The sequence below is a fragment of the Chinchilla lanigera genome, unplaced genomic scaffold (assembly GCF_000276665.1).
Source record: "Chinchilla lanigera isolate Chin_1 unplaced genomic scaffold, ChiLan1.0 scaffold00030, whole genome shotgun sequence".
Classification (NCBI taxonomy): domain Eukaryota; kingdom Metazoa; phylum Chordata; class Mammalia; order Rodentia; family Chinchillidae; genus Chinchilla; species Chinchilla lanigera.
Genome location: NW_004955431.1, coordinates 5,417,545 through 5,437,475, shown reverse-complemented (window position 1 = coordinate 5,437,475; position 19,931 = coordinate 5,417,545). Strand labels below are relative to the sequence as shown.

The 19,931-nt window shown below is 39.6% G+C and overlaps 1 protein-coding gene across 1 annotated transcript in view; it reads left to right on the top strand.

The window, feature by feature from the left end:
• Positions 1 to 8,010: 8,010 nt before the first annotated feature.
• Ckap2 (cytoskeleton associated protein 2) overlaps positions 8,011 to 19,931 on the top strand; it is a gene marked incomplete in the record, with an annotated part of 12,870 nt that continues 949 nt past the window's right edge. The window contains 11 exon segments of the mRNA XM_013515726.1: positions 8,011 to 8,046; positions 8,326 to 8,382; positions 8,385 to 8,407; positions 10,096 to 10,165; positions 10,271 to 11,193; positions 11,294 to 11,464; positions 11,892 to 12,096; positions 14,226 to 14,396; positions 16,179 to 16,248; positions 18,284 to 18,539; positions 19,118 to 19,931. Coding sequence (XP_013371180.1) covers positions 8,011 to 8,046; positions 8,326 to 8,382; positions 8,385 to 8,407; positions 10,096 to 10,165; positions 10,271 to 11,193; positions 11,294 to 11,464; positions 11,892 to 12,096; positions 14,226 to 14,396; positions 16,179 to 16,248; positions 18,284 to 18,539; positions 19,118 to 19,373 — 2,238 coding nt within the window.

The window sequence follows — 19,931 nt, the reverse complement described above, 5'->3', positions numbered from 1 at the left end:
TTGCAAGAAGAGCTTATAAAGGTTTGAAAATGTGGCCTACAGAACCCCGAGAATGTTATAAGCAGAGCCTGATAGATGCTTCTGGTCAGAGTTCAGGAGACCAGAATGCTGAAAGATGTGAGGATAGTACAGACCAACTTCAAGATTTTGGTTGGGAACAAGGACTTCATTGGCACCTGGACTATATTTGTCCATGTCTTGAGAGTTTGAGGGAGACTGAAAGAAAGGGCAGCGGACTAACTGATTTTGCAGAGGTCATTTCATTGTGGCCCTTCTTTCAGGCTGTGGCACAGACACTGCTGGCTGCTTTTAGTTGGGTTTATAGTAAGAATTGGAGAAAAAGCAAACAGAAAAACATAAATTTTGGCCCACAAGAAACCACATGTAAAGTTGGAGCCCAAGGAGATGTGGTTGTTGAAGATCAGCACCATTAAAAAAGAAACCATGGTAGCTGCACAGGGAAAGAAAAATGCCTTGAGGGCATCTCAGCAATCAATAGGAATCTACACATCACAGGCTCAAGTGTGCAAAAGTGTGAATTTTTCATTTGAGAAGAAAGTTCCTGGGACCCTGCTCAAGAAAGGCCTCCTTAGAAATTGGTTTCCCAGGATTCATTCCACTATGCTCAACAATCCAGGCTGCCATGGTTCAAGGGGGCCTTCCTTGGTAGCAGAGCTTGGCATCACCCATTTGATGGTGGTTTTACCAGCATGCAGAATGCAAGAGTGTCAGGTTGAGGAGGCTTTTACCCAGATTTCAAAGGAAAGCCTGGGAACACAGGCAAGGACCCTCTAAGAGGACAGTATGTGAAGCTGTAGGAATGTTACTAATAAAAGTACAGTGGAGAGACCCCAGGAAGTCAGAGCTGCAGAGACATGGAACATCTGCCAAGGAAAGTTGCAGGCATGCAGTGTCAACCCGAGGGAGGCCCTATAACCAGCAAGACCATAAGGGTGGGGCTGCCCGCATCACTTAGTGCTCACATCTTACCGCTGTACGTCCCAGATACTGGATATGGTGCTACAGGACTTAACATTGGCCTTCTTGGGCGTAGGTCTTGTTTTGGATCCATTGTTTTCTGTCCTTCTATTCCTCCCCTTTGTAATAGCAACGTTTAGCTTGTGCCATTATGGGGTTATGTAACTTGTTTGTTTTGTTTTGTTTTACAGAGGTTCAGAGCTAAGAGTTTACCTAGATCCTCAGAAGAGATTTGGACTTAGACTTTTGAAAAATGCTGGAACTGTTGAAAATTTTGGAAAAGGATTATTGTGTTTTTGTTTGTAACTGGGATAGCTGTTAGACAAAATTATGAACTTATTTACGTATTTAAAGATTAAGATTTAAGAGGATTGGGTGTTTGGGTGTGAAGTTCACAATGGGTAGAATGTGGTGGCTAAATTTATTTGTCAACTTGATTCACTTGAGAGCTGCCTGGGAATGGGTAAAACACACTTCTGGGTATGTCTGGGTGGGCCATGGAGGTGCATCCTCTGGGAGTCCATCCACACTGCTCCCCTGCTCTGCTTCTGGGCACTAGGAAGCAAGGATCCTTACTTCACCACCCCCTTCTGCCATGATGTTTCTGCTTCGGAGTTAACTAACCATGAACTGAACCCTCTGAAACTCTCAATGACAGAAAAAGCTAATACACTGAGCTACATTCCCAGCCCATTTTTGCTGTTTTGTTTTCTGGTTTGAGACAAGGTCTTGCTATGTAATTCAGGTTGGCCTTGAACTTCACTTTGTAGCCCAGACTGGCCTTGAACTTAAGACAATCCTCCTGCCTCAGCTGAGTGCTGGGATTACAGGTGCGCCACCACACCTGGCTGTTTTGAGACAGAGTCTCATTCAGATGCCCAGACTGACCTTGAATTTGCAATCCTCCTGCCTCACCCTCCCAGAGTGCCGGGATATAAATATGTACCACCATACCTGGCTCTCATTTCATTTTTAATAATATTTTCTTCTACTATATCCCTGAGTTCCACAGAATCCCCCTATTGTTTCATCTCCTTCCTTCTCCTTTGATAAAGCAACTTTATCTTTACATGGCTTAGGATGGCTTTTGCCTTGTGTATTAGTGCATGTGTGATCCCCAAGCACCCAGATCAGCCTATCATAGTCTCAGGGCAAGGACTGACAGGCACTTTTTCCCAGGGCACCAGTAGGAATTAGGTAGGTAAACTGAGAACCCTCCTTCTGACTTAGATCAAGAGGCCTCTCGGTTTTCAGTCTACTCACTAATTCAACGGATATTTTTGTTTAAGCATTTATTGAGCACTTACTATGTGTCTAGCACTGCTCTAGGTATTTCAGCTCTTTTCCACTTCTGCTGGCGGTACTAGGACTACAGTAAGGAGACTGAGACACACCCTCCAGCTCCTACATTTTAGAGTTGTGACAAAAAACTCAGTCATCGAGAAGAAATATATTTTAAACGAGCATTTTTTAAGTTTAAAAATTTAATGCAAAAATGTCCATGATGACTAAAGCACCCATTTTAAAGACAGGATCCAACAGACCAGGATTAGGGCAGGGAGAGCGCGCCTTTCCACATCCCAGTTTTCTTACTCCAAAGCTGCCTGTGTCTCTGCTCCCAGACCTGAATATCTCCCCTAGTCACGGGTCATTGGAACGGAGCCCAGACTCTGCAAGGAAACGGACATAAGCCATCTCCCCACACTCCCTACCAGTTGAACCAATTGCCATCTTTATCATATCCTAACATCCCATGTATACTTTGGTCTGCTTCCAAAGGGCCTCTTTTCTATTTCATATTTTCAATGTCTATCATGACCACACACTCATATGACTAAGTTTTCAAAAAATATTTTAATTGCTGTCATATGTCATCATCAAATAACATAACTTACTGACATTTCCTGATTTGGGAACATAACATTGTTTATATTTTGTGGGGGGGGGGTTTCCTATTGAAAGTAGAATCACGTGACCTAAGTGTCCTAATCAGAAGTGGAACTGTACAGTTGCTTCAAGGCTCTTAACTTATTAAAATACTGGATCCAAGGACACAAAAACAAATTCTGATTTCTGCTCAGACAATGTGGAATAAATAAGAAACCTGAAATAAGCCAGGTGTGGTGGCACACGCCTGTAATTCCAGTACTTGGGAGGCTGAGGCAGGAGAATCACCACCAGTTAAAGGCCACACTGGGCTACCTAGTGAGTTCAAAGCTAGCCTGAACTACATAGTGAGACCCTGTCTAAAAAAAAGAAAAAGAAAAAAGAAACAACATATTGCACCTGCAATGATAGACAACTACAAGTTTCCTATTTCCAGCCTGCAACAAGGAGAAATGTCATGTGGCATAAATATGCCAAAACATGGGAACAAAATAGGGCAAAATACTTGCCTGGATGATTCATCCTTTATCCTCAGGATTCTTCAAACAAAACTAATAGGATTTATTTAGTTTTAGAGTGTCTTTTGAATTTTGATGATGCTTTAAATTTTGATGATGTCCAATACAGTTTTTCTTTTATACTTTCTGGGGTTTTTTGTTTGTTTTTTGCTTCCTGTTTAAGAAAACATTGCCTAAACTGGGCATGGTGATGCATTCCTATCATCTCAGCACTCAGGAGGCTGAGGCAGGAGGATCACCTTGAGTTCAAGGACAAGCTGGGCTACATAGTGAGTTCAAAGTCAGTGTGAACTGCATATCAAGACCCTGTCTCAAAAAACCAAAGAACAAAACAAACAATCAAAAACATTGCCTGACACAAAGCCACTAAAATTTTCTCTTGTTTTCTTTTAGCCATTTTACAGTTTGGGTTCTTACATTTAAATCTGTGCTCATTTTGAGGTTGTTGGTTTGGCTGAAGTAAAGGTCAAAATTAGTATTTTGTATGTAGATATTCTTTTACCCTAGCATCATCTGTTGGAAAGATTATCTTTTTCCTCCATTACATTGTCTTGGAAATTTTGTAAAATGCAGTTGGCTAGATAGGCTTGATTATCTTTCTGGAATCCACTGTATTCCATCTATTCGTCTTTTTTTTTTTTTTTTACACTTTTGATTACTCTGACTTTATGCTTAAAATCAGGTACTGAAGTTAGTCTTTTCTTCTGTTTCACAATTGCTTTGCCCTTGCAAATCTTTGGCATCTCCTTTTAAATTTTAGAATCCTGTTGTCAATTTCTACAGAAAAGCTAAAAATGTGTGGGGAACCACTCAGACTGCTTGAAAGCTCAGGGGTATCTAAGGACACCTCCTAGCGCAGCACACAGCACGACACAGTTGTGTAACCATAACTTAGTGCAGGTAAACACGCATGCGCTGTTACAGCACTAGACAAGAATGTAAATATGAGAGAACAACCTCTATAAGAATTATACAATAAAGGGCCAGGGATACAGTTCAATGGCACAGCGCCTGCCTGGCAAGTGCAAGGTCCTGAGTTCAATTCTGCTCTGCTCTGTGCTGCCCCCTGTTGTTGCTGATGTCTTGCATATGTGTGTCCTTTAATTTGGGACCTCACCCTGGAAAATCACCTCTGCCTCCTCTCCCTTCTTCTCATTCTGTTTTTCTTCCTTCTTCTCGTTCTCACTGTTCTTCTTCTTCGGCCTCCTGAGTGCTGGGATTACAGGTGTGCACCACCACACCTGGCCTTTTTGGATATTTCAGAAAAGAATCTGCCTTCCCTCCAACACTTGTGGGATGATGATATTAAAAAGTGGCCTCCAAAATAGACTGTTCTCCAAAGAGAAGCAAGGAGCACACACCTGTAATCCCGGTAGCTTGGAAGGATGAACCGAGTTTGAGTCCACACTGGGTAATTTAGTGAGAACCTGCCTCAAAATTTAAAAAAATAAATATTTCAATAAAGGGCTGGGTATGTAGCCCCATGAACAGGCCCTGTGTTAAATCCCCAGTACCACTACACTGCCAAGAATGATAAGTGTGTCTGAAACGAAGGAGTAATTTAAAGAGTATTAAAGGCAATGTGTCTTTCACTGTAACAAAATTTAAACTTTGTGTATTTTGATCACACCTTGTTGATCAACCATTTATGGCAATTTCTATAAAAAATATTAGTGTGTCTTCATCTGTCCTACTCATGAGACCTGGCACCTTGTGACTCCTGGCTCTTCCCCAAAGAAAAGCAAATGCTGTGAATCAATTCAGGGCACTGAGGCAGCCACCACAAAGCAACTAAAGACATTCATGAAAGAGGACTCCCAGAACTGCTTCAGAATGTGGCAAGAACAATAGGATAAGTGTGTTTGAAGCAAAGTGGGTGGTATTTTGAGGATTAACAGCAAATGTGTCTCTCACTGCAATCCATTTTTAAAAATTTAAACATTCATCGTATTTTTCAATTGCACCTCACACTGTGTGTGTGTGTGTGTGTGTGTGTGTGTACTACTCTTAGAGTGGGTGCATCAGAGATCAGGGAAAACTGCCAGGTTTTCCTACTCACCATCTCAGCGACCACTCCGCAGTTTGGAGTCACTTATCATGACCATTTAAAAATTGTGGTAAAAATAAAATGCATATAACAAAAATTAACCATTTTAAATGAACAGCTAAGTGGAACTGAGAAATTCACATTGTTGTAAAACCACTACCCCTATCTAGTTCCAAAACATTTCAAAATAAAACCCCATATGCTCTCCAGAATAAAATCCCATACTCACTGAGCAGTCTTTCCTTACCTCCTCTACCCACAGAATCTGCCAATCTCTGTTATTTCTATGGATTTACCGATTCTAGGTACTTAAAATAAATGGAATTATACTATGTGACCTTCTGCTGCTGATCCTTTCACTTAGTATACTTTGGAGGTTCTTGGGTTTCTTTTCAGCTGCTCTGTTGTGTTAAACTGTTCTCTGTCACTTCATAGGAAAGGCCAGTTACGCAACCAGATGGAACTTTTGTGAGCAATAGGCTGTGTTGCACTCAGGAGTGTGTGAACAGCGCTGGTGTCTTAAGAATGCTGTTGAGTGCTGTTTGGCTGTTGATTCGCCTAAAGTTGGCAAAATTACACTAAAAATAGGTCACTTCATCAAGTACAAATACAAGAAATCCCAAACTAAATTCCTCATTAGCAACAGGCAAACATCTGTAACCCCAACCCTCGGGAGGTTGAGGCAGGAGGATGGCAAGTTGGAGGCCGCTATACCCACGTAGCCGAGACCTTGTCTCACAACAAAAGCAAAAAAATGCAAGGCGCTACTGTGGCTGGAGAAAAAAGAAAAAAGCGAAAATAACCGACCAGACTAACTGTGGAGCTCCTCAGAAGTGGGCAGGAGCAGCTGGAAATCCCATCCTCTCACCGACGTCCCCAAGAAATCTGGCTGAAGAGTCCAGCCCAGCCCTACCGCAGCGATCACACAAGGGGAAGAAATGTGAACTCGCCGCTTAGGACCAGAAAGACAGTCCAGACCCTGCCTAACCGTCCCACGCCTGCCCTAAGCCCCCGTCTCTAATTTAGTCCCCTCTAGAGGACTGACTGTAAGAGTGGACCTTACAGAGGTGGTATTTTTAGATGAGGAATGAAAGATAATAGGAGCAACATTTAAACGCAGAAACAAAAAAATGCCTTGCAAATATTAGTTTACCTTCGCGGGAGGATGCTGCACAACCCAGGGGGCTGTATCCTCACTGCATCCTTCCTCCCCTCTCCTCCCTTCGCGTGCATCTGCTAACGGCAGTTAGAAGGGAATGGAAGGCAAAGCCCACGTTCAGCTCGCCTTCAAAAGCCGTGCAAACGCGGACACACAACTCCCGAGCCAGTCACCGCATCTGTGAAACGGGAGAAGACCGCGACCAGCTCCAGAGTAACGACGCTCGAGGAAAAGCGAGCTCCGGGAACCTGTGGGTCGGGACGGTATTTCAGCGCCATCCCTCCCCAGTGAGCAGCCAATGAGGAATAAGAGGCGAAGCCAACACTTCCTTCTCTGCCTCCCTCTGGGAGCCGTGAGCGCCTAAGCACTTGTCCTGTCCTGAATCTTCGCACCGTGGGGCTTCAGCAGGCTGACCTCACCCACGCCGCACCGCCAGGACGAGGAGGAGCGCGCTTGGTTTCAAACTCACGGTCTCAGCCCCTCCGGAGCGCCGCAGCCCAGGCCCCGCCCCCAGCAAACGCATCCCAGGCCCCGCCCCCGGCGCCCATTGGCCCATTCAATTCACGCCCGCACCAATGGGTGGCGGCGATCTTAAAAGCGGAGCCCGCGGCGGCGGCGGCGGCGGCGGCGGCGGCGGCTTTCGCGGAGCGTAGTTCTGGCGGTCTGAGGGTGTCGTAGCCCCTCTCGGCGTCCCCGGCCGTGCCCCCGGAGCTGCAGTCAGAGAGCGCAGTCTTCGTTCAAAGGTGGTGGAGGGGGAAGCGGCTCGAGCCGGTGAGTGGCTGGTTTGTGAAGTGCAGCGCTGGGAGCGGGTCCGGCGCGCAGGACCCTCGGCCGAGGACCAGCTTCACGTCCAGCCGCTCTCCTCAGGTCGGCGTCCGCGCGGTGGTGACGCTGTGGGGCTGAGCGCCTCCCTTGCGGTCGTTACGGGCCGAAGGAGAGCGCTGGCGGCGCGGCGGCACTCCCGCGGAATCGGTTTACAGGGGGGCGTGTAGACGCCGGGGCGGGGCTGCGGGCGCCGGGGCTGACTGCGCCTGCGCGGCCCTCGCCGCCCCCGCCCCCCCATCATGCTGCTGTCGCAGTTTCCAGTTTGGTTTTCCGCTTTTCGGAAAACTAAATAGATGAGATGTTCTACGGAAATAATATTGTTATTTTGTTGTTGCTGTTGTTCTACACATGGGAAAATAGAAAAAATGTTCACTTAACCCAACTCGAGTAAATGAGATCTTGGAGACTAGTGTCTTTTCCCTACCGTTTGGTTTTTTTAAAGTTTGCCTTTTTCTAACGGTATATTGAAAGTGAGGTTCTCCAGAGTTTTCACACACAGGAGTCACTGTGATACTTTTTTTTCCTTTTTTTGTCTTTGAGAATGTTTCTTATGCAGAGTGATTGTGGGTACCGTTTATGGTAACAATCTCTTATTAATGGGATTACTTCTTAAATACTCAGTGGAAATTTTGGTATATAGAAGATAGTCTTTCAAGTGGGACAGGTTTTTAAAAAATTATTTATTTATTTTGAGACAATCTTGCTAAGTACCGAAGTTGCCCAGGCTGGGCTCGAAGTTGTGATCCTTCTGCCTTGGTCTCTTACTAAGGAGTACTGGGATTATAGGTGTATAACACCGTACTTGGCTTGTGGAAGAGTTTTCAATGTCAAAACCATTTAGTCAACCACATTTATTTTCTGTTATTTAATGTCTTAACTGAGGCTAACTTGTTGCTCTTTCCTTTTTAAAGCAAAGAAGACAAATATTCAAGGAATATCCATTAAAACGAAAAATCACTTTTGACATACAAAGGAGGAAAATCAGATTTCCAGGTGAGGTCAGATTTATTTCATTTCAGTTCTAGGAAATTATTTCAGAGATGTCCAATAAAACTTTAATCGTACCACATCTGTAATTTAAAATTCTCTATCAGCCACATTTAAGAAGTGTTCAAAAGGTGAAATAAATTTTGATAATATTGAACCCATTAGATTACTGATGTTATTTCAGTATGTGAGGCTGGCGGTGTAGCTCAGTGATTGAGGCACTTGCTGAGCATGCTCAAGGCCCCAGGTTGAATCCCCACTGTCACAAAAAGAAAAAAGAAGTTTTACAGTAGTTTACATTTGTTTCTGATACAAAGTCTTCCAAATCCGGTGTGTATTTTACACTCATTTTGGCGCAGCACTTGATCATTGTTTTCTATATAATTTTACTCTACTTAAGGGGAAACAATTTTAAAGCACTGTGTGTGTGTGTGTGTGTGTGTGTGTGTGTACACACCAAAATACTGACTTTTGATCTATACTGTGCTACAAAAGTTAGCCTTTCTGTAATTTAGTAAGGCTTTTGTTTTTTGGTTTGTTTGATGCTAGGGATTGAATTTATGGCCTCCCAAATGCTAATTTAACTGAAGGCTCTACCACTAAGCTATATTCCCAGCCCCTTAGCAAGGCTCTCACTCAATGTATGGGAGGAACTGTTCTTTAGAAGAGTAGGTAGCACTTATAGATGTTTGCTGCTCTGGAAAGTATTTTAGACTCAACTTTCCATAGAAGGAAAAGAGCTTTGTAGTATTTCATTAATTATTTTGTTTAAATGGTACCTCGTTATGGAAAAAGTAAAAATACATGAAAGTATATGAAACAGAAAAAGGTTCCCTTACTCTCTGGAGTGAACTGTACTAACTTTAAGGCTTTTTTGCATCTCAGAATTATAAGCAACCATCATTCAAAGCATGTACTACAGGGTCAGGGGCGGTAGCACACGCCTGTAATCCCAGAACTTGAGAGGCTGAGGTAGGAGGATCACTGGGAGTTTGAGGCCAGCCTGGCCTCCATAGTGAATTCAAGGCCACCCTAGACTACTTAGTGAGACCCTGTCTCCAAAAAAAGTATGTGCAATGTATGTCAAAATTCCGCCTCTTCTCCAAGCTAACCGAGCAAATACATGTAGAAGGCAATGCAACAAAAATTACTAATCATAAAAATACCAAAGTTTTTCAACTCTAACATGAATAACTTTTTCACATTTTTAACATTATTTCTGAATTTGGGAATATGTCCTACAGTGAATGGCATGTATAATTGACAGCTTTTTTTCCCCTTAATTTTATGCAAGATCACTACAGTCACCTACAAGATACTCTTATAACCTGTACTAGGCAGTCTATAACTCTGAAAAGGGGTTAAGTTAACCTATAAAGGAGGAAGTACTAGTTTCAGGAAAATACCTTTTAAGTGCCTCCGCCATGTTGTTTATGCTGTTAAATAATGCTGTCATAAAGTTTTGTTTAGGACATATAAATCTCAACTTGTTTCTGTTTAAAACTATAGTTATGGGGCCAGAGATGTACTTTAGTAATAGAACAGGTACTTAGCATGCATAGATGCTAGGTTTGATCTCAGGACCATGTGCAAAATTATGACGTTAATTAATTGTTAATATTCCCTGACACTCTCCCCCCAAAAAAGGAAACCTCCCTGATACAAAATTAATTTATTATTTTATTTTCTCTAAGTAATAGAGTGATGACATCTGAAGACCAAGTCCAAGAAGGGTCAAAACTTCTGAAACTTAAAACAAAAATGGTGAGATGTGGACATAGCACTCCTAAACTGCTTCCCTTCTCCCCTTTCCCTTTCTTAAGCTCTTTCTGAAAGAAATGAGTTCTAAAATACTGATTTGTATTTTAGGCTGATAAAGAAAATATCAGAAGACATACAGAAAGCACTAATACAACAATGGAAAAGAATTATATTCCCTTAAAAGCTTCTACTGAATTAACCAATTCTACTACAGCAATTGAAACACATTATCTTGAGGCTGATAATCAAACTCTGCAGTTGTTACCAGTTAACAGTGATTCCCAAAATCAAAATATGACACTAAGCAAGGCATTTCATCTTAAAAAAAATCATAAAAAAAACCAGATGATTACAGAAAAACCAAAGCAAGATGCTAATGTGTTCAAGAAACCTATGCTAGGATATTATCATGGCCATATTGTTCAGTCTAAGATTAATTCATTCAGAAAACCTCTACAAGTCAAAGATGAGAGTTTTGCAACAACAAACAAACTTTCAACTACTTTCTCTAAAGGCACAAAGCCTAACTCCGTAAACACTAGCAGTGTGACAATAAGAAGTCATAGAACCTCAAAGACAACTGCTACCACTAAATTTGAGAACACTACATCTCGGAACACACAACTTCTGAGGCCTCCCATTAGAAATCACCACAGTAACATTCAGAACAAAGTCAAACAAGACATTAGCAGAACCTCTGCTAACAGTGTTTCAGTCCAAAAAAAGCCTACTGAAAAAGAACTGTTACAGTCAGAAACAGTTCTATGTAATGTCAAATCCAATTCTCAGGACACAAAGAGTAAGGCCTTTCAATCAAAAACAGTTCTGCCTAGGGTCAAAACCACTTCACAGGACATAAAAAGAAGTAAGGCATTTTCCCAAAACATGGCATCTAAAACTGTAGCCAGGCCTGTTTCATTTACTAATGCCAAACTGACAGAAAAGCCAACAACCATTGATCAGCGAAGACATACATTAGCAAAAGCCACTGTGGATGGATCAGCTCAGCCCAAAGAAACCGCAGAAGAGAAGTGAGTAGATATACTTTACTTCATTAGAGTGCCATTTGTGGTTTGGGCTTGTAATTTCATGTATTATCACTTTCATGAATTATTTTATTGTATATGCAAGCAGATCTATGTCATGGAATCACATGGCATCTGAAAATGTAGCCAGGCCTGTTTCAATTACTAATACCAAACTAAAGGAAAAGTCACAAACCATTGACCAACAAAGACATACATTAGCAAAAGCTGCTGTGGATAGATCAGCTCAGCCCAAAGAAACCGCAGAAGAGAGAAAGTGAGTAGATACTTTTCTTTACTTCATTAGAGTGCCATTTGTGGTTTGGCCTTGTAATTTTCTTTAATGTATTATTTCCTTGATGAATTATTTTCTGTTCCATGCAAGCAGATTTATGTCATGGAGTCACATGACCAAAAAGTAACTATGTTTAGGTATGTCTTCTCTGTTTGCTTTTGGTAATATACATTAACTGCATAGTAATAATTGGGAAATATTTTATTTGGTTTTTTTTTGTTTTGTTTTGTTTTTTTTTGGTTTTTCTCCGGTACCGGGAACCGAACTCACGACCTTGCGCTTGCCAGGCAGGCGCTTTTGCCACTGAGCTAAATCCCCAGCCCCTGGGAAATATTTTATAACCACCCCATTTGAGTAGAGTTCTACTATCGGTATCAAAGTAATGTTTATATCCTGCCTCTGACTATAGAGCTCGCTTGAATGAGTGGAGAGCTGGCAAAGGAAGAGTGCTGAAGAGGCCTCCTAATTCAGTCGCTACCCAGCCTGAGCCCGAGAGACAAAATGAAAATCCAGTGGGATCGTTCTGGACTACCATGGCAGAAGAGGATGAGCAAAGATTATTTACTGACAAAATAAATAAGACATTTTCTGAATGCCTGAACCTGATTAATAAGGTAGAGTCTTTCCCTTGTACTTGTGCAACATTTTACAGTGTCCAAATTATCTCCATAAACATTCTCATTAAATTCTGTTATTTTCTTTGACCAAGTAATGTTAGTGATATTATATTGACTTAGTTCTGTGAGGTTGTTGTCCTTTAATCAGCTTTGTTTTGCATTGAGTTCACAAAAATATATCAGGGTTAATAGGTTTTTTTACTCAAGTTATAACATATTCCTCTTAGATGTTAATATCCTCTGAGCTGTGGTGGGTAATATCTATCTGGTATTTCTGTTTCTTAGATTGGTTCAACACGTTTACTAATTATTTTTTAGTAAAGACTAACACAAAAAAATATTACTATTAAGAATAATTGCTGGGCGTGGTGGGGCATGCCTGTAATCCCAGCACTTGGGAGGCTGAGGCAGGAGGATCGTTGCAAAAGTTCAAGACCAGCCTGGGCTACAAAGTGAGTTCAAGGCCAGCCTGAACTGCATAGTGAGACCCTGTCTCAAAAAGACCAAAAAGAGGAAGAATGATTATCACAGAGCCAATCATAGATTCAAGTTAACTAAAATATTTTCAAACACAATTCCATTACCCTATAAGTACCACACATCAACCTATTGTACCACTGGAGCACCTAAATTGCATTAATCTAAACCAATGTTATGCTGGTCTCGAATTCATTATACACTTTTTCTATTAGATAAAAATCCTCTGGAGTGTAATAATCAATTCTAGAATACTTTATTTCTTACTAACTCTTTATTCCTCTTTATTCTTCCATTGGACACTCACTAATGTCTACGATCCATAGCAAGACTAAATTCAGACTGGATGTGGTGGCACAGGCCTATAATCCCAACACTCAGGAGGTTGAGGTAGGATTGCTGTGAGTTTGAGACCAGCTTGGGCTACAAAGTGAGTTCAGAGCCAGCCTGAACTGCATAGTGAGACCCTGTCTCAAAAAAAAAGACTAAATTCAGGATTTGATTTCAAACCTTACCCTACTGTTCATAAGTGTCTTTAAAACTTATGATTCTGAGGACCGTTAAAAATTATAATAAAAGCTGGGTGTAGTGGCAAAAGCCTGTAATTCCAGCACTCAGGAGGCTGAGGCAGGATGATCACTGTGAGTTTGGGGTATAGCAAGATTCTGTCTCAAAAAAAAAATTATAATCAAGAAAACTTCTATTCGTATTTCTGCTGAAGTTTTTTGATATTATGGAATTTTTTTGCCCTGTCTTTTAACTGTATAACTCCTACATAAACCACTGTAGATTCATTTAAACCTTAATATCAATATTTGACAAGACAAAGGGGAAAAAAATTGTAGGTTATTCTCATAAACATTTGATAGGAACAGAAATTCTAAACTATAAAAATGAAATCCCGCAATGTATAGGAGGATAAATATCAAAATCAAGTGCAATGTTAGTACCTTGTTACTAATTTTTTACTAGTTGATATTTGAACTAGTATTTCATTTTTTGCTACGTCATTCTCATACTTGATATGCTGCTGCTGCTTCTCCTTTTTTTTCTCCTTTTTTACCTCCTCTTTTTCCTCCTCCTCCTTTTTGGCTTATTAGCTATTTAAAATAAGTTTGAAGTTAGGCTGATAGTAATTACTTTTATGAATAATTTTCTATCAACTTCTGTCTTTATTATTCTTTTTTTTTTCAGTACTGGAGATTGAAACCAACCTTTGTACTAAGTTATATCTTTAGCCCTTTTTATTTCTTCCTTTGAGATAGGGTTTATTAAGTCACTAAGTTGCCCTGGCTGAGCTTAAACTTTTGATCCTAGTACCTCAGCCTCCCAGAGTGTTGGGATGACCGGTATGCCACCACACCCAGCTTATTGATCTTGATTATGGTAAAGTTATTCATTGTTCACAGTGGTGGCTCGGTGTGTAGTGCACACTTATAATACCAGCACTCATGAGGGGCTGAGACAGGAGGATGGCCATGAGTTCAAAGCCACCCTGGGTTACTTGTGAGTTCAAGTCCAGCCTGAAATCTCCGTAGTGAGGCCTGGTTAAAAAAACACAACAACAAAAAAAATTGTTCATATTTCATAAGTTAAAAATACATGTACTGAAACAACATGTACTGAAATTTTATTTCTTGTTATTTTAGGGATGCCCAAAAGAAGAAATAATAACCACACTGAATGACCTGATTAAAAATATTCCAGACGCTAAAAAACTTGTTAAATATTGGATATGTCTTATACGTATTGAATCAATCGCAAGTCCTATTGAAAATATTATTTCACTCTATGAGAAGGCTGTCCTGGCAGGAGCTCAGGTGAGGCTGAAATTTATTGATCTCCATTATTACAGTGTAAATGACGCGGTATTATTTTGGAGCAAATCACAATGTAACTTGATAAAACTGTCCTCATACATACAGGAGTAATAAATGTTTACAGACCACAGTGGGTCTGGGGGTATTGCTCAGTAGTAAAGCATAGAAAACTGCCTGGTTTCAATCCCCAGCACAAAGTAGAAATAAGGACTGCTTTATACATGTGGTTTCTCAACCTCTTAAAATTCACTCATGTACTCTAGAGATCATTAGATCTTAGAAAATGGATATAAGCTGATGTAACTTCAATGAAACTTTCTTTGAGAGATTTCAGTACATGTCATTTTGTGCATTTCCTAGTTGAGAAATTGACTGAGACATAATTTTAATATCTTGAACATGAAGCAGATAGAATTAAATTAACTTTCAGAATGTTTCCAAGCTCAAGTGGCTTTGTGAGAGAACTCTTTCACTTCAGGACTACACCGAAATTCCTCACATTTAATACTATGTAAATTGGTCTTGCCCACATAAAGAAAATAACAGAAAACTAATTTCTCTAACATTACTGTATTACCACCATACTGCTTTGATACCACACCTTCACTTCTACTCGGTTAATAGATAGATGTCTGTGTGTAGAACAAATCATTTCTTGAGAGTTTTTGTTTCTTTGGTTGGTTGGTTGGGATTCACTTGTTTTTGTGGATAAATGTTCCTAAAACATTTCCTTTTGACCAAATTTCTCAGAAACATATTTTTTAGAGATTGTTTACATCAGCAATTTTTTTAACTGCTCTTTTTTGCCTTTTTGAAGAAATATCTGCTAATTTTAGTCTTAGAAAAACCAACAGATGTTACTAGACCTTGCACCTGAATCAAGTTAAATACTAGCATGTGTGAGGTCTTGGGTTTGATCCTTATCACCACCAAAAACAAAACCCAGCAAATATTCTGTCAGTGGCTTTTATGTGTAAAACATCTTCCTGCAGGGTCATTGTATTTGATAAAATCACACTTGAAGGCAAGTGTTAGGTCCCTAGTACACTGAACAAAAAGGGCCATTACTTAAAGCAGCTTTTGACACTGTAGCAAGGACAGAACACTGAAGCCAAGGTTGCTGATAGAAAGTAGTAATGAAAAGACGAAGATGTGACACCAGAACAGAAATTGGGAAACAAGAATCATAATTAGCCAAGAAAGTTGAAAGTAAAATGGGTAAGTAATTCTAGCACTGAGCTCTGGAACTATCACTAAAAGCTTCCGTTTCATATAACATATAGAATATGTTCTATTAACAAGCATGGCAGCGCAAAGGTACATAACAGAGTATAATAGCTAATAAATAGTAAAGAGTAAGTTTTTGAATGAACTATGTTGGGTTCATCAGAGATGTATTTAATAGCATATATCATAAAACATAACTATGATTTTGTTTAAGAGAAAAGGAGCTGTTAAGACTTAATATAATCAGTTGTTGAGTAAATATTAATGTGAATTTTCCATTTATTCATTAATTTTGTTCATATCAGCCAAACAGCAGTACTTACCAAAGGCTTAAGAAAAAAACTGGAGAAAATTTTAAACTCTTTAACTTCATTATTTTATTCTGTAAGTTGAAAATAAGATTGAAAAACATGAGAAGCATGGCTTAAGGAGCATTGCCTTATTTTAAAATATGAAATTTTAATTACTGATTTTAATGTTTTCAACTTGTAAAACCTAATTTCTGAGAATATGAAGTTTATATCAGTCTGCTTTTCTTCATTGAAATAAATTAAGCCTATTGAAGAGATGCGGCAGACAATTGTGGATATTATAACAATGAAGAACCAAGAAAAAGATAATTGTGGTAAGTCTTAAGTTTCTTTTGTTTCCTTTAAGTGAATTGTGATTTTATTATATTTTTTTGCCAAATTAGTTTATCAAAATCTTTTTAAATTTAAAATATGTAGATTCTTTTTTTATACTTCTGTTGATCTGCCTCTGAGATAATATGGAGATCTAGTTCAAAATCCAAATTTGTCATTATAAAAATTACCTCATATCTTAAAATGAGGACATGTCATCCAGGGGAGCATGAAAGATGTATGCGACCTTGTGTTACAAAAAGGAGAAGTAGAAATGTCATGAAAGTCTGATTCCCTGTAATTCTCACTGCCTCTAGAGACATGTACAAGGATAAAACTGGTATTTAAATCTGATTTCAGTTTTTCCCTCATTTTTTTCCTAAATAGAAGTTATTTTCTAGCAGGTAAAATACTAGTCTTTACATGGAGAAAAGAAACTGCATAAACTCTTGACTTGCTGAAATATAAGATCCAACAGAAAACTAGTCTTACAAATCAAAGTGTTTGTAAACAGGAAGAGAGTGTAAAGTTGGAAATGTGAGGCAAACAGTGGAGACAAGCACTACTTAGATGTCCTAGACCTCTGAAACCCACATGTCTAAAGTTGAGCACATGAGTTTTTCCTCAACTCGATCCTTCTTTTGATTTCCTGTTTTATTGAGTGCTGCTGACTGACTGAGGCAGAAACTTGGGTGACTTTTTACTCCCTCGCTCTCCTACCTGCCCACATCTGGTACCGGCCAACCAAATTCAGTGTCAGTTCATAATTCTGAAAGTCTGTCTCACGGCCCTCCTTACTCTGTGCTGTGGCCAGGGTCGTCTCTAGCTGTTAGCTGAACTATCACGGGAGTGTCCTTAGTTTTCCCCCACTTTCTTCTTGCTCGAGTCCAGTCCATTCTCAGCATTACAGCCACATTACTCGTTACTCATGAGTTCTTGACTCCAGATTTCTTGTTACTTTCCATCTCCCCCAAATTCATGAGTTTCTTTGTTTTTCTGGGACTGATTATAGTGTCTTTTCTTTCCAGGACCCTGCAGGTCAGTCTTCCACTTTTTCATAACGTGATACTTACTCTTTGTCTTTCAGTTGTCAAATACTTGCTCTGATACTCCTTTCCCTCACCCCATCCAACCTGGGTTAAATGCACCTGTATTGTTCTCCCTGTATTTTCCCCATACAATATTTGATGCAGTTGGTTACTTGTTTGTTTTTCAAACTGTCAACTCAGTGCATACGGACAGTGTCTGATCTTCCTCGCTATTGTACCATCAGTGCTGCTGTAATGCTTAGCATATATTGGGCACCTAAATATTTACTGAATTAATGGTTGCAGATTCTTTCATCCCTGCTTTAACTGCCACTCACTAAAGAACCACAGTCACTTATGCTACAAAAATATCTTTCAACAGGGGCTGGGGATTTAGCTCAGCGGCACAGCGCCTGCCTGGCAAGCGCAAGGTCGTGAGTTTGATTCCTGGTACTGGGGGCAAAAAAAAAATCTCTCAGTAAAAACTTCTAGTGATTCTTCTAATAATTAAATCTAGAGACCTTTTCACCTCAATGGATTTACCAGGATGTCTCTTTTAAGACTTTAAAATCTAGCCCTGTGCAGTGGCACATGCCTATAATCCCATCTACTCAGGTGGCTAAGACAAGAGGATTGAAAAATTCAAGCCAGCATGAGCAACTTACTGAGACCCTGTTTTCAAAATTTTAAAAAAGAGGGCTTTGGATCTATAGCTCAATGGTTGGTGTCCTTGAGTTCATGCCCAGTAGTGGGGGTAGGATCAGCTGTCACCCTTTCGACTACTTTCTCTCACTTCTTTCCCATACCCATCATCCCATTCTCAGAAAAGAATAAAACTCCTCTGTAAAATAGTTGGCAGCAGCATTTTACTTAGGAAAGGTATTGATTAGGAAATGGTAGGTTGGTTCTTTTGTTTTGAAAATTCAGCCAAATAGGAATAATTATAATGTCTTCTGATTTTGTTCTTAAAGTTGGCCAAAAGCTTAAATCTACAATGTATTTTCTATAGGACAAAATACTGAAGATGCATGTATAACCAACGAACAAATTCAGGAAATCAACACTGAAGATACAGGTGTTAATCTAGAGCCAGGAAAACCAGAAATGGAGAATAAACATAATAGAAATGTGGTATTTGAAGATTGTGAACCACAGCAAGATGACAAAGGAAAAGATTCAACTGACAATTTTAAAACCCCTGATAAAGAAAATAGATCAAGTTGCGTAATTAAATATAACATATCTACTACACCATACTTGCAAAGGTAAACTTTTATAATGTAAAGTACTGTGATTTGTTCTCATACTTAGTGATTTTATTTGATTGATATTAAAAATCAAACTGAGGGCTTCATGCCTTCTGAGCAAGTGATTTAGCATTGAGCTGCATCCCCAGATCTAAATGGAATTTTAAAATTTTTATGATAGCTTCAGATTAGAACTATCATTTATTAATATGAAAGTTTTCAAAAAATGAAATGTCATGGCAGCATTTTAACCTTTTAAATACTATGTGGGCTTTGCTTTTTCCTGTCTGTTGATACTTTAACAAAGAAAACTTTTATATCACTTTAATCTCTGTGTATTAATAAAAGTAGATTTTAGAACTGAGGAATTAAGCTGATTCTCCACATAATCAAGTATCTACTGTGTGCAAGTTGTAACAACAGAGAAACTAAATTCCTCACTTTAGGGAGCTTGCAGTATTTCTGAGTTTCTGTAAGACAGTCATGTGGCTATAATATACAAGTTACACTATGATTAATAGCATGAAAGTACAAAGTAAAAACAGTAGCATGTTTTTTAAGTTTTCAGAATAATTTTGGAGGTTTTTTTTTTTCAGTATAAAAAAGAAGATGCAACTTGATGAAACAAATTCTGCATTTAAAGAGCTAAAGTTTCTAACACCAGTGAGACGTTCTCGACGTCTTCAAGAGAAGAATTCTAAATTGCCAGATATGTTAAAAGACCATTACCCTTGTGTGTCTTCACTGGAGCAGTTGTCAGAGTTAGGAGGTGAAACTGATGCTTTTGTATGTCGCCCTAACATAGCACTGTGCCCTATGTATTCTGAGACTGACACCTCAGAGGAGAAATAAAGTTCCAGAAGGGAGGGAGGATTTTTAGTATTCTTGGGGTGTCTGTGAGGCTTCATATTTCCCTTGAACCTGGAGTTGGCCAAGTACCTAAGTATTTGTAGAAGTAAGATCCTGTACTGATGTTCATGTCCTAGGAGTTGTTCATCTGTGTGTGGAAAGCTAATCCTACCAGGTCAGTCTCAACAGACTGAGTTTTTAAGATAAGTAAATTTTACCAGTTTCTTTACCATGTTCCTTAAATATCCATAGATTTGTTACGATGTTACCTTGTTCACTTTATTAACTTTAACTACAGTAATGATGCATCATCAGAAAATGAGGTGTTCTGGATAAAATTTATATTACATGGACATGTTTCAAAAAATTTTGATACACTTCCCTGCCTTTAAACAAAATACTGACAATTCTTTCTTTGGCTTGACTAGTGTGAAAGTCAAAATCTGGGGTTGAGAGCTAGGTATGGTGGAGCACGCCTATAATCCTAGCACTCAGAAGGGTAAGGTAGGAAGATTGTGAATTCAAGGCCAGCCTGAGCTACTTAAAAGTGAGACCTTGTAT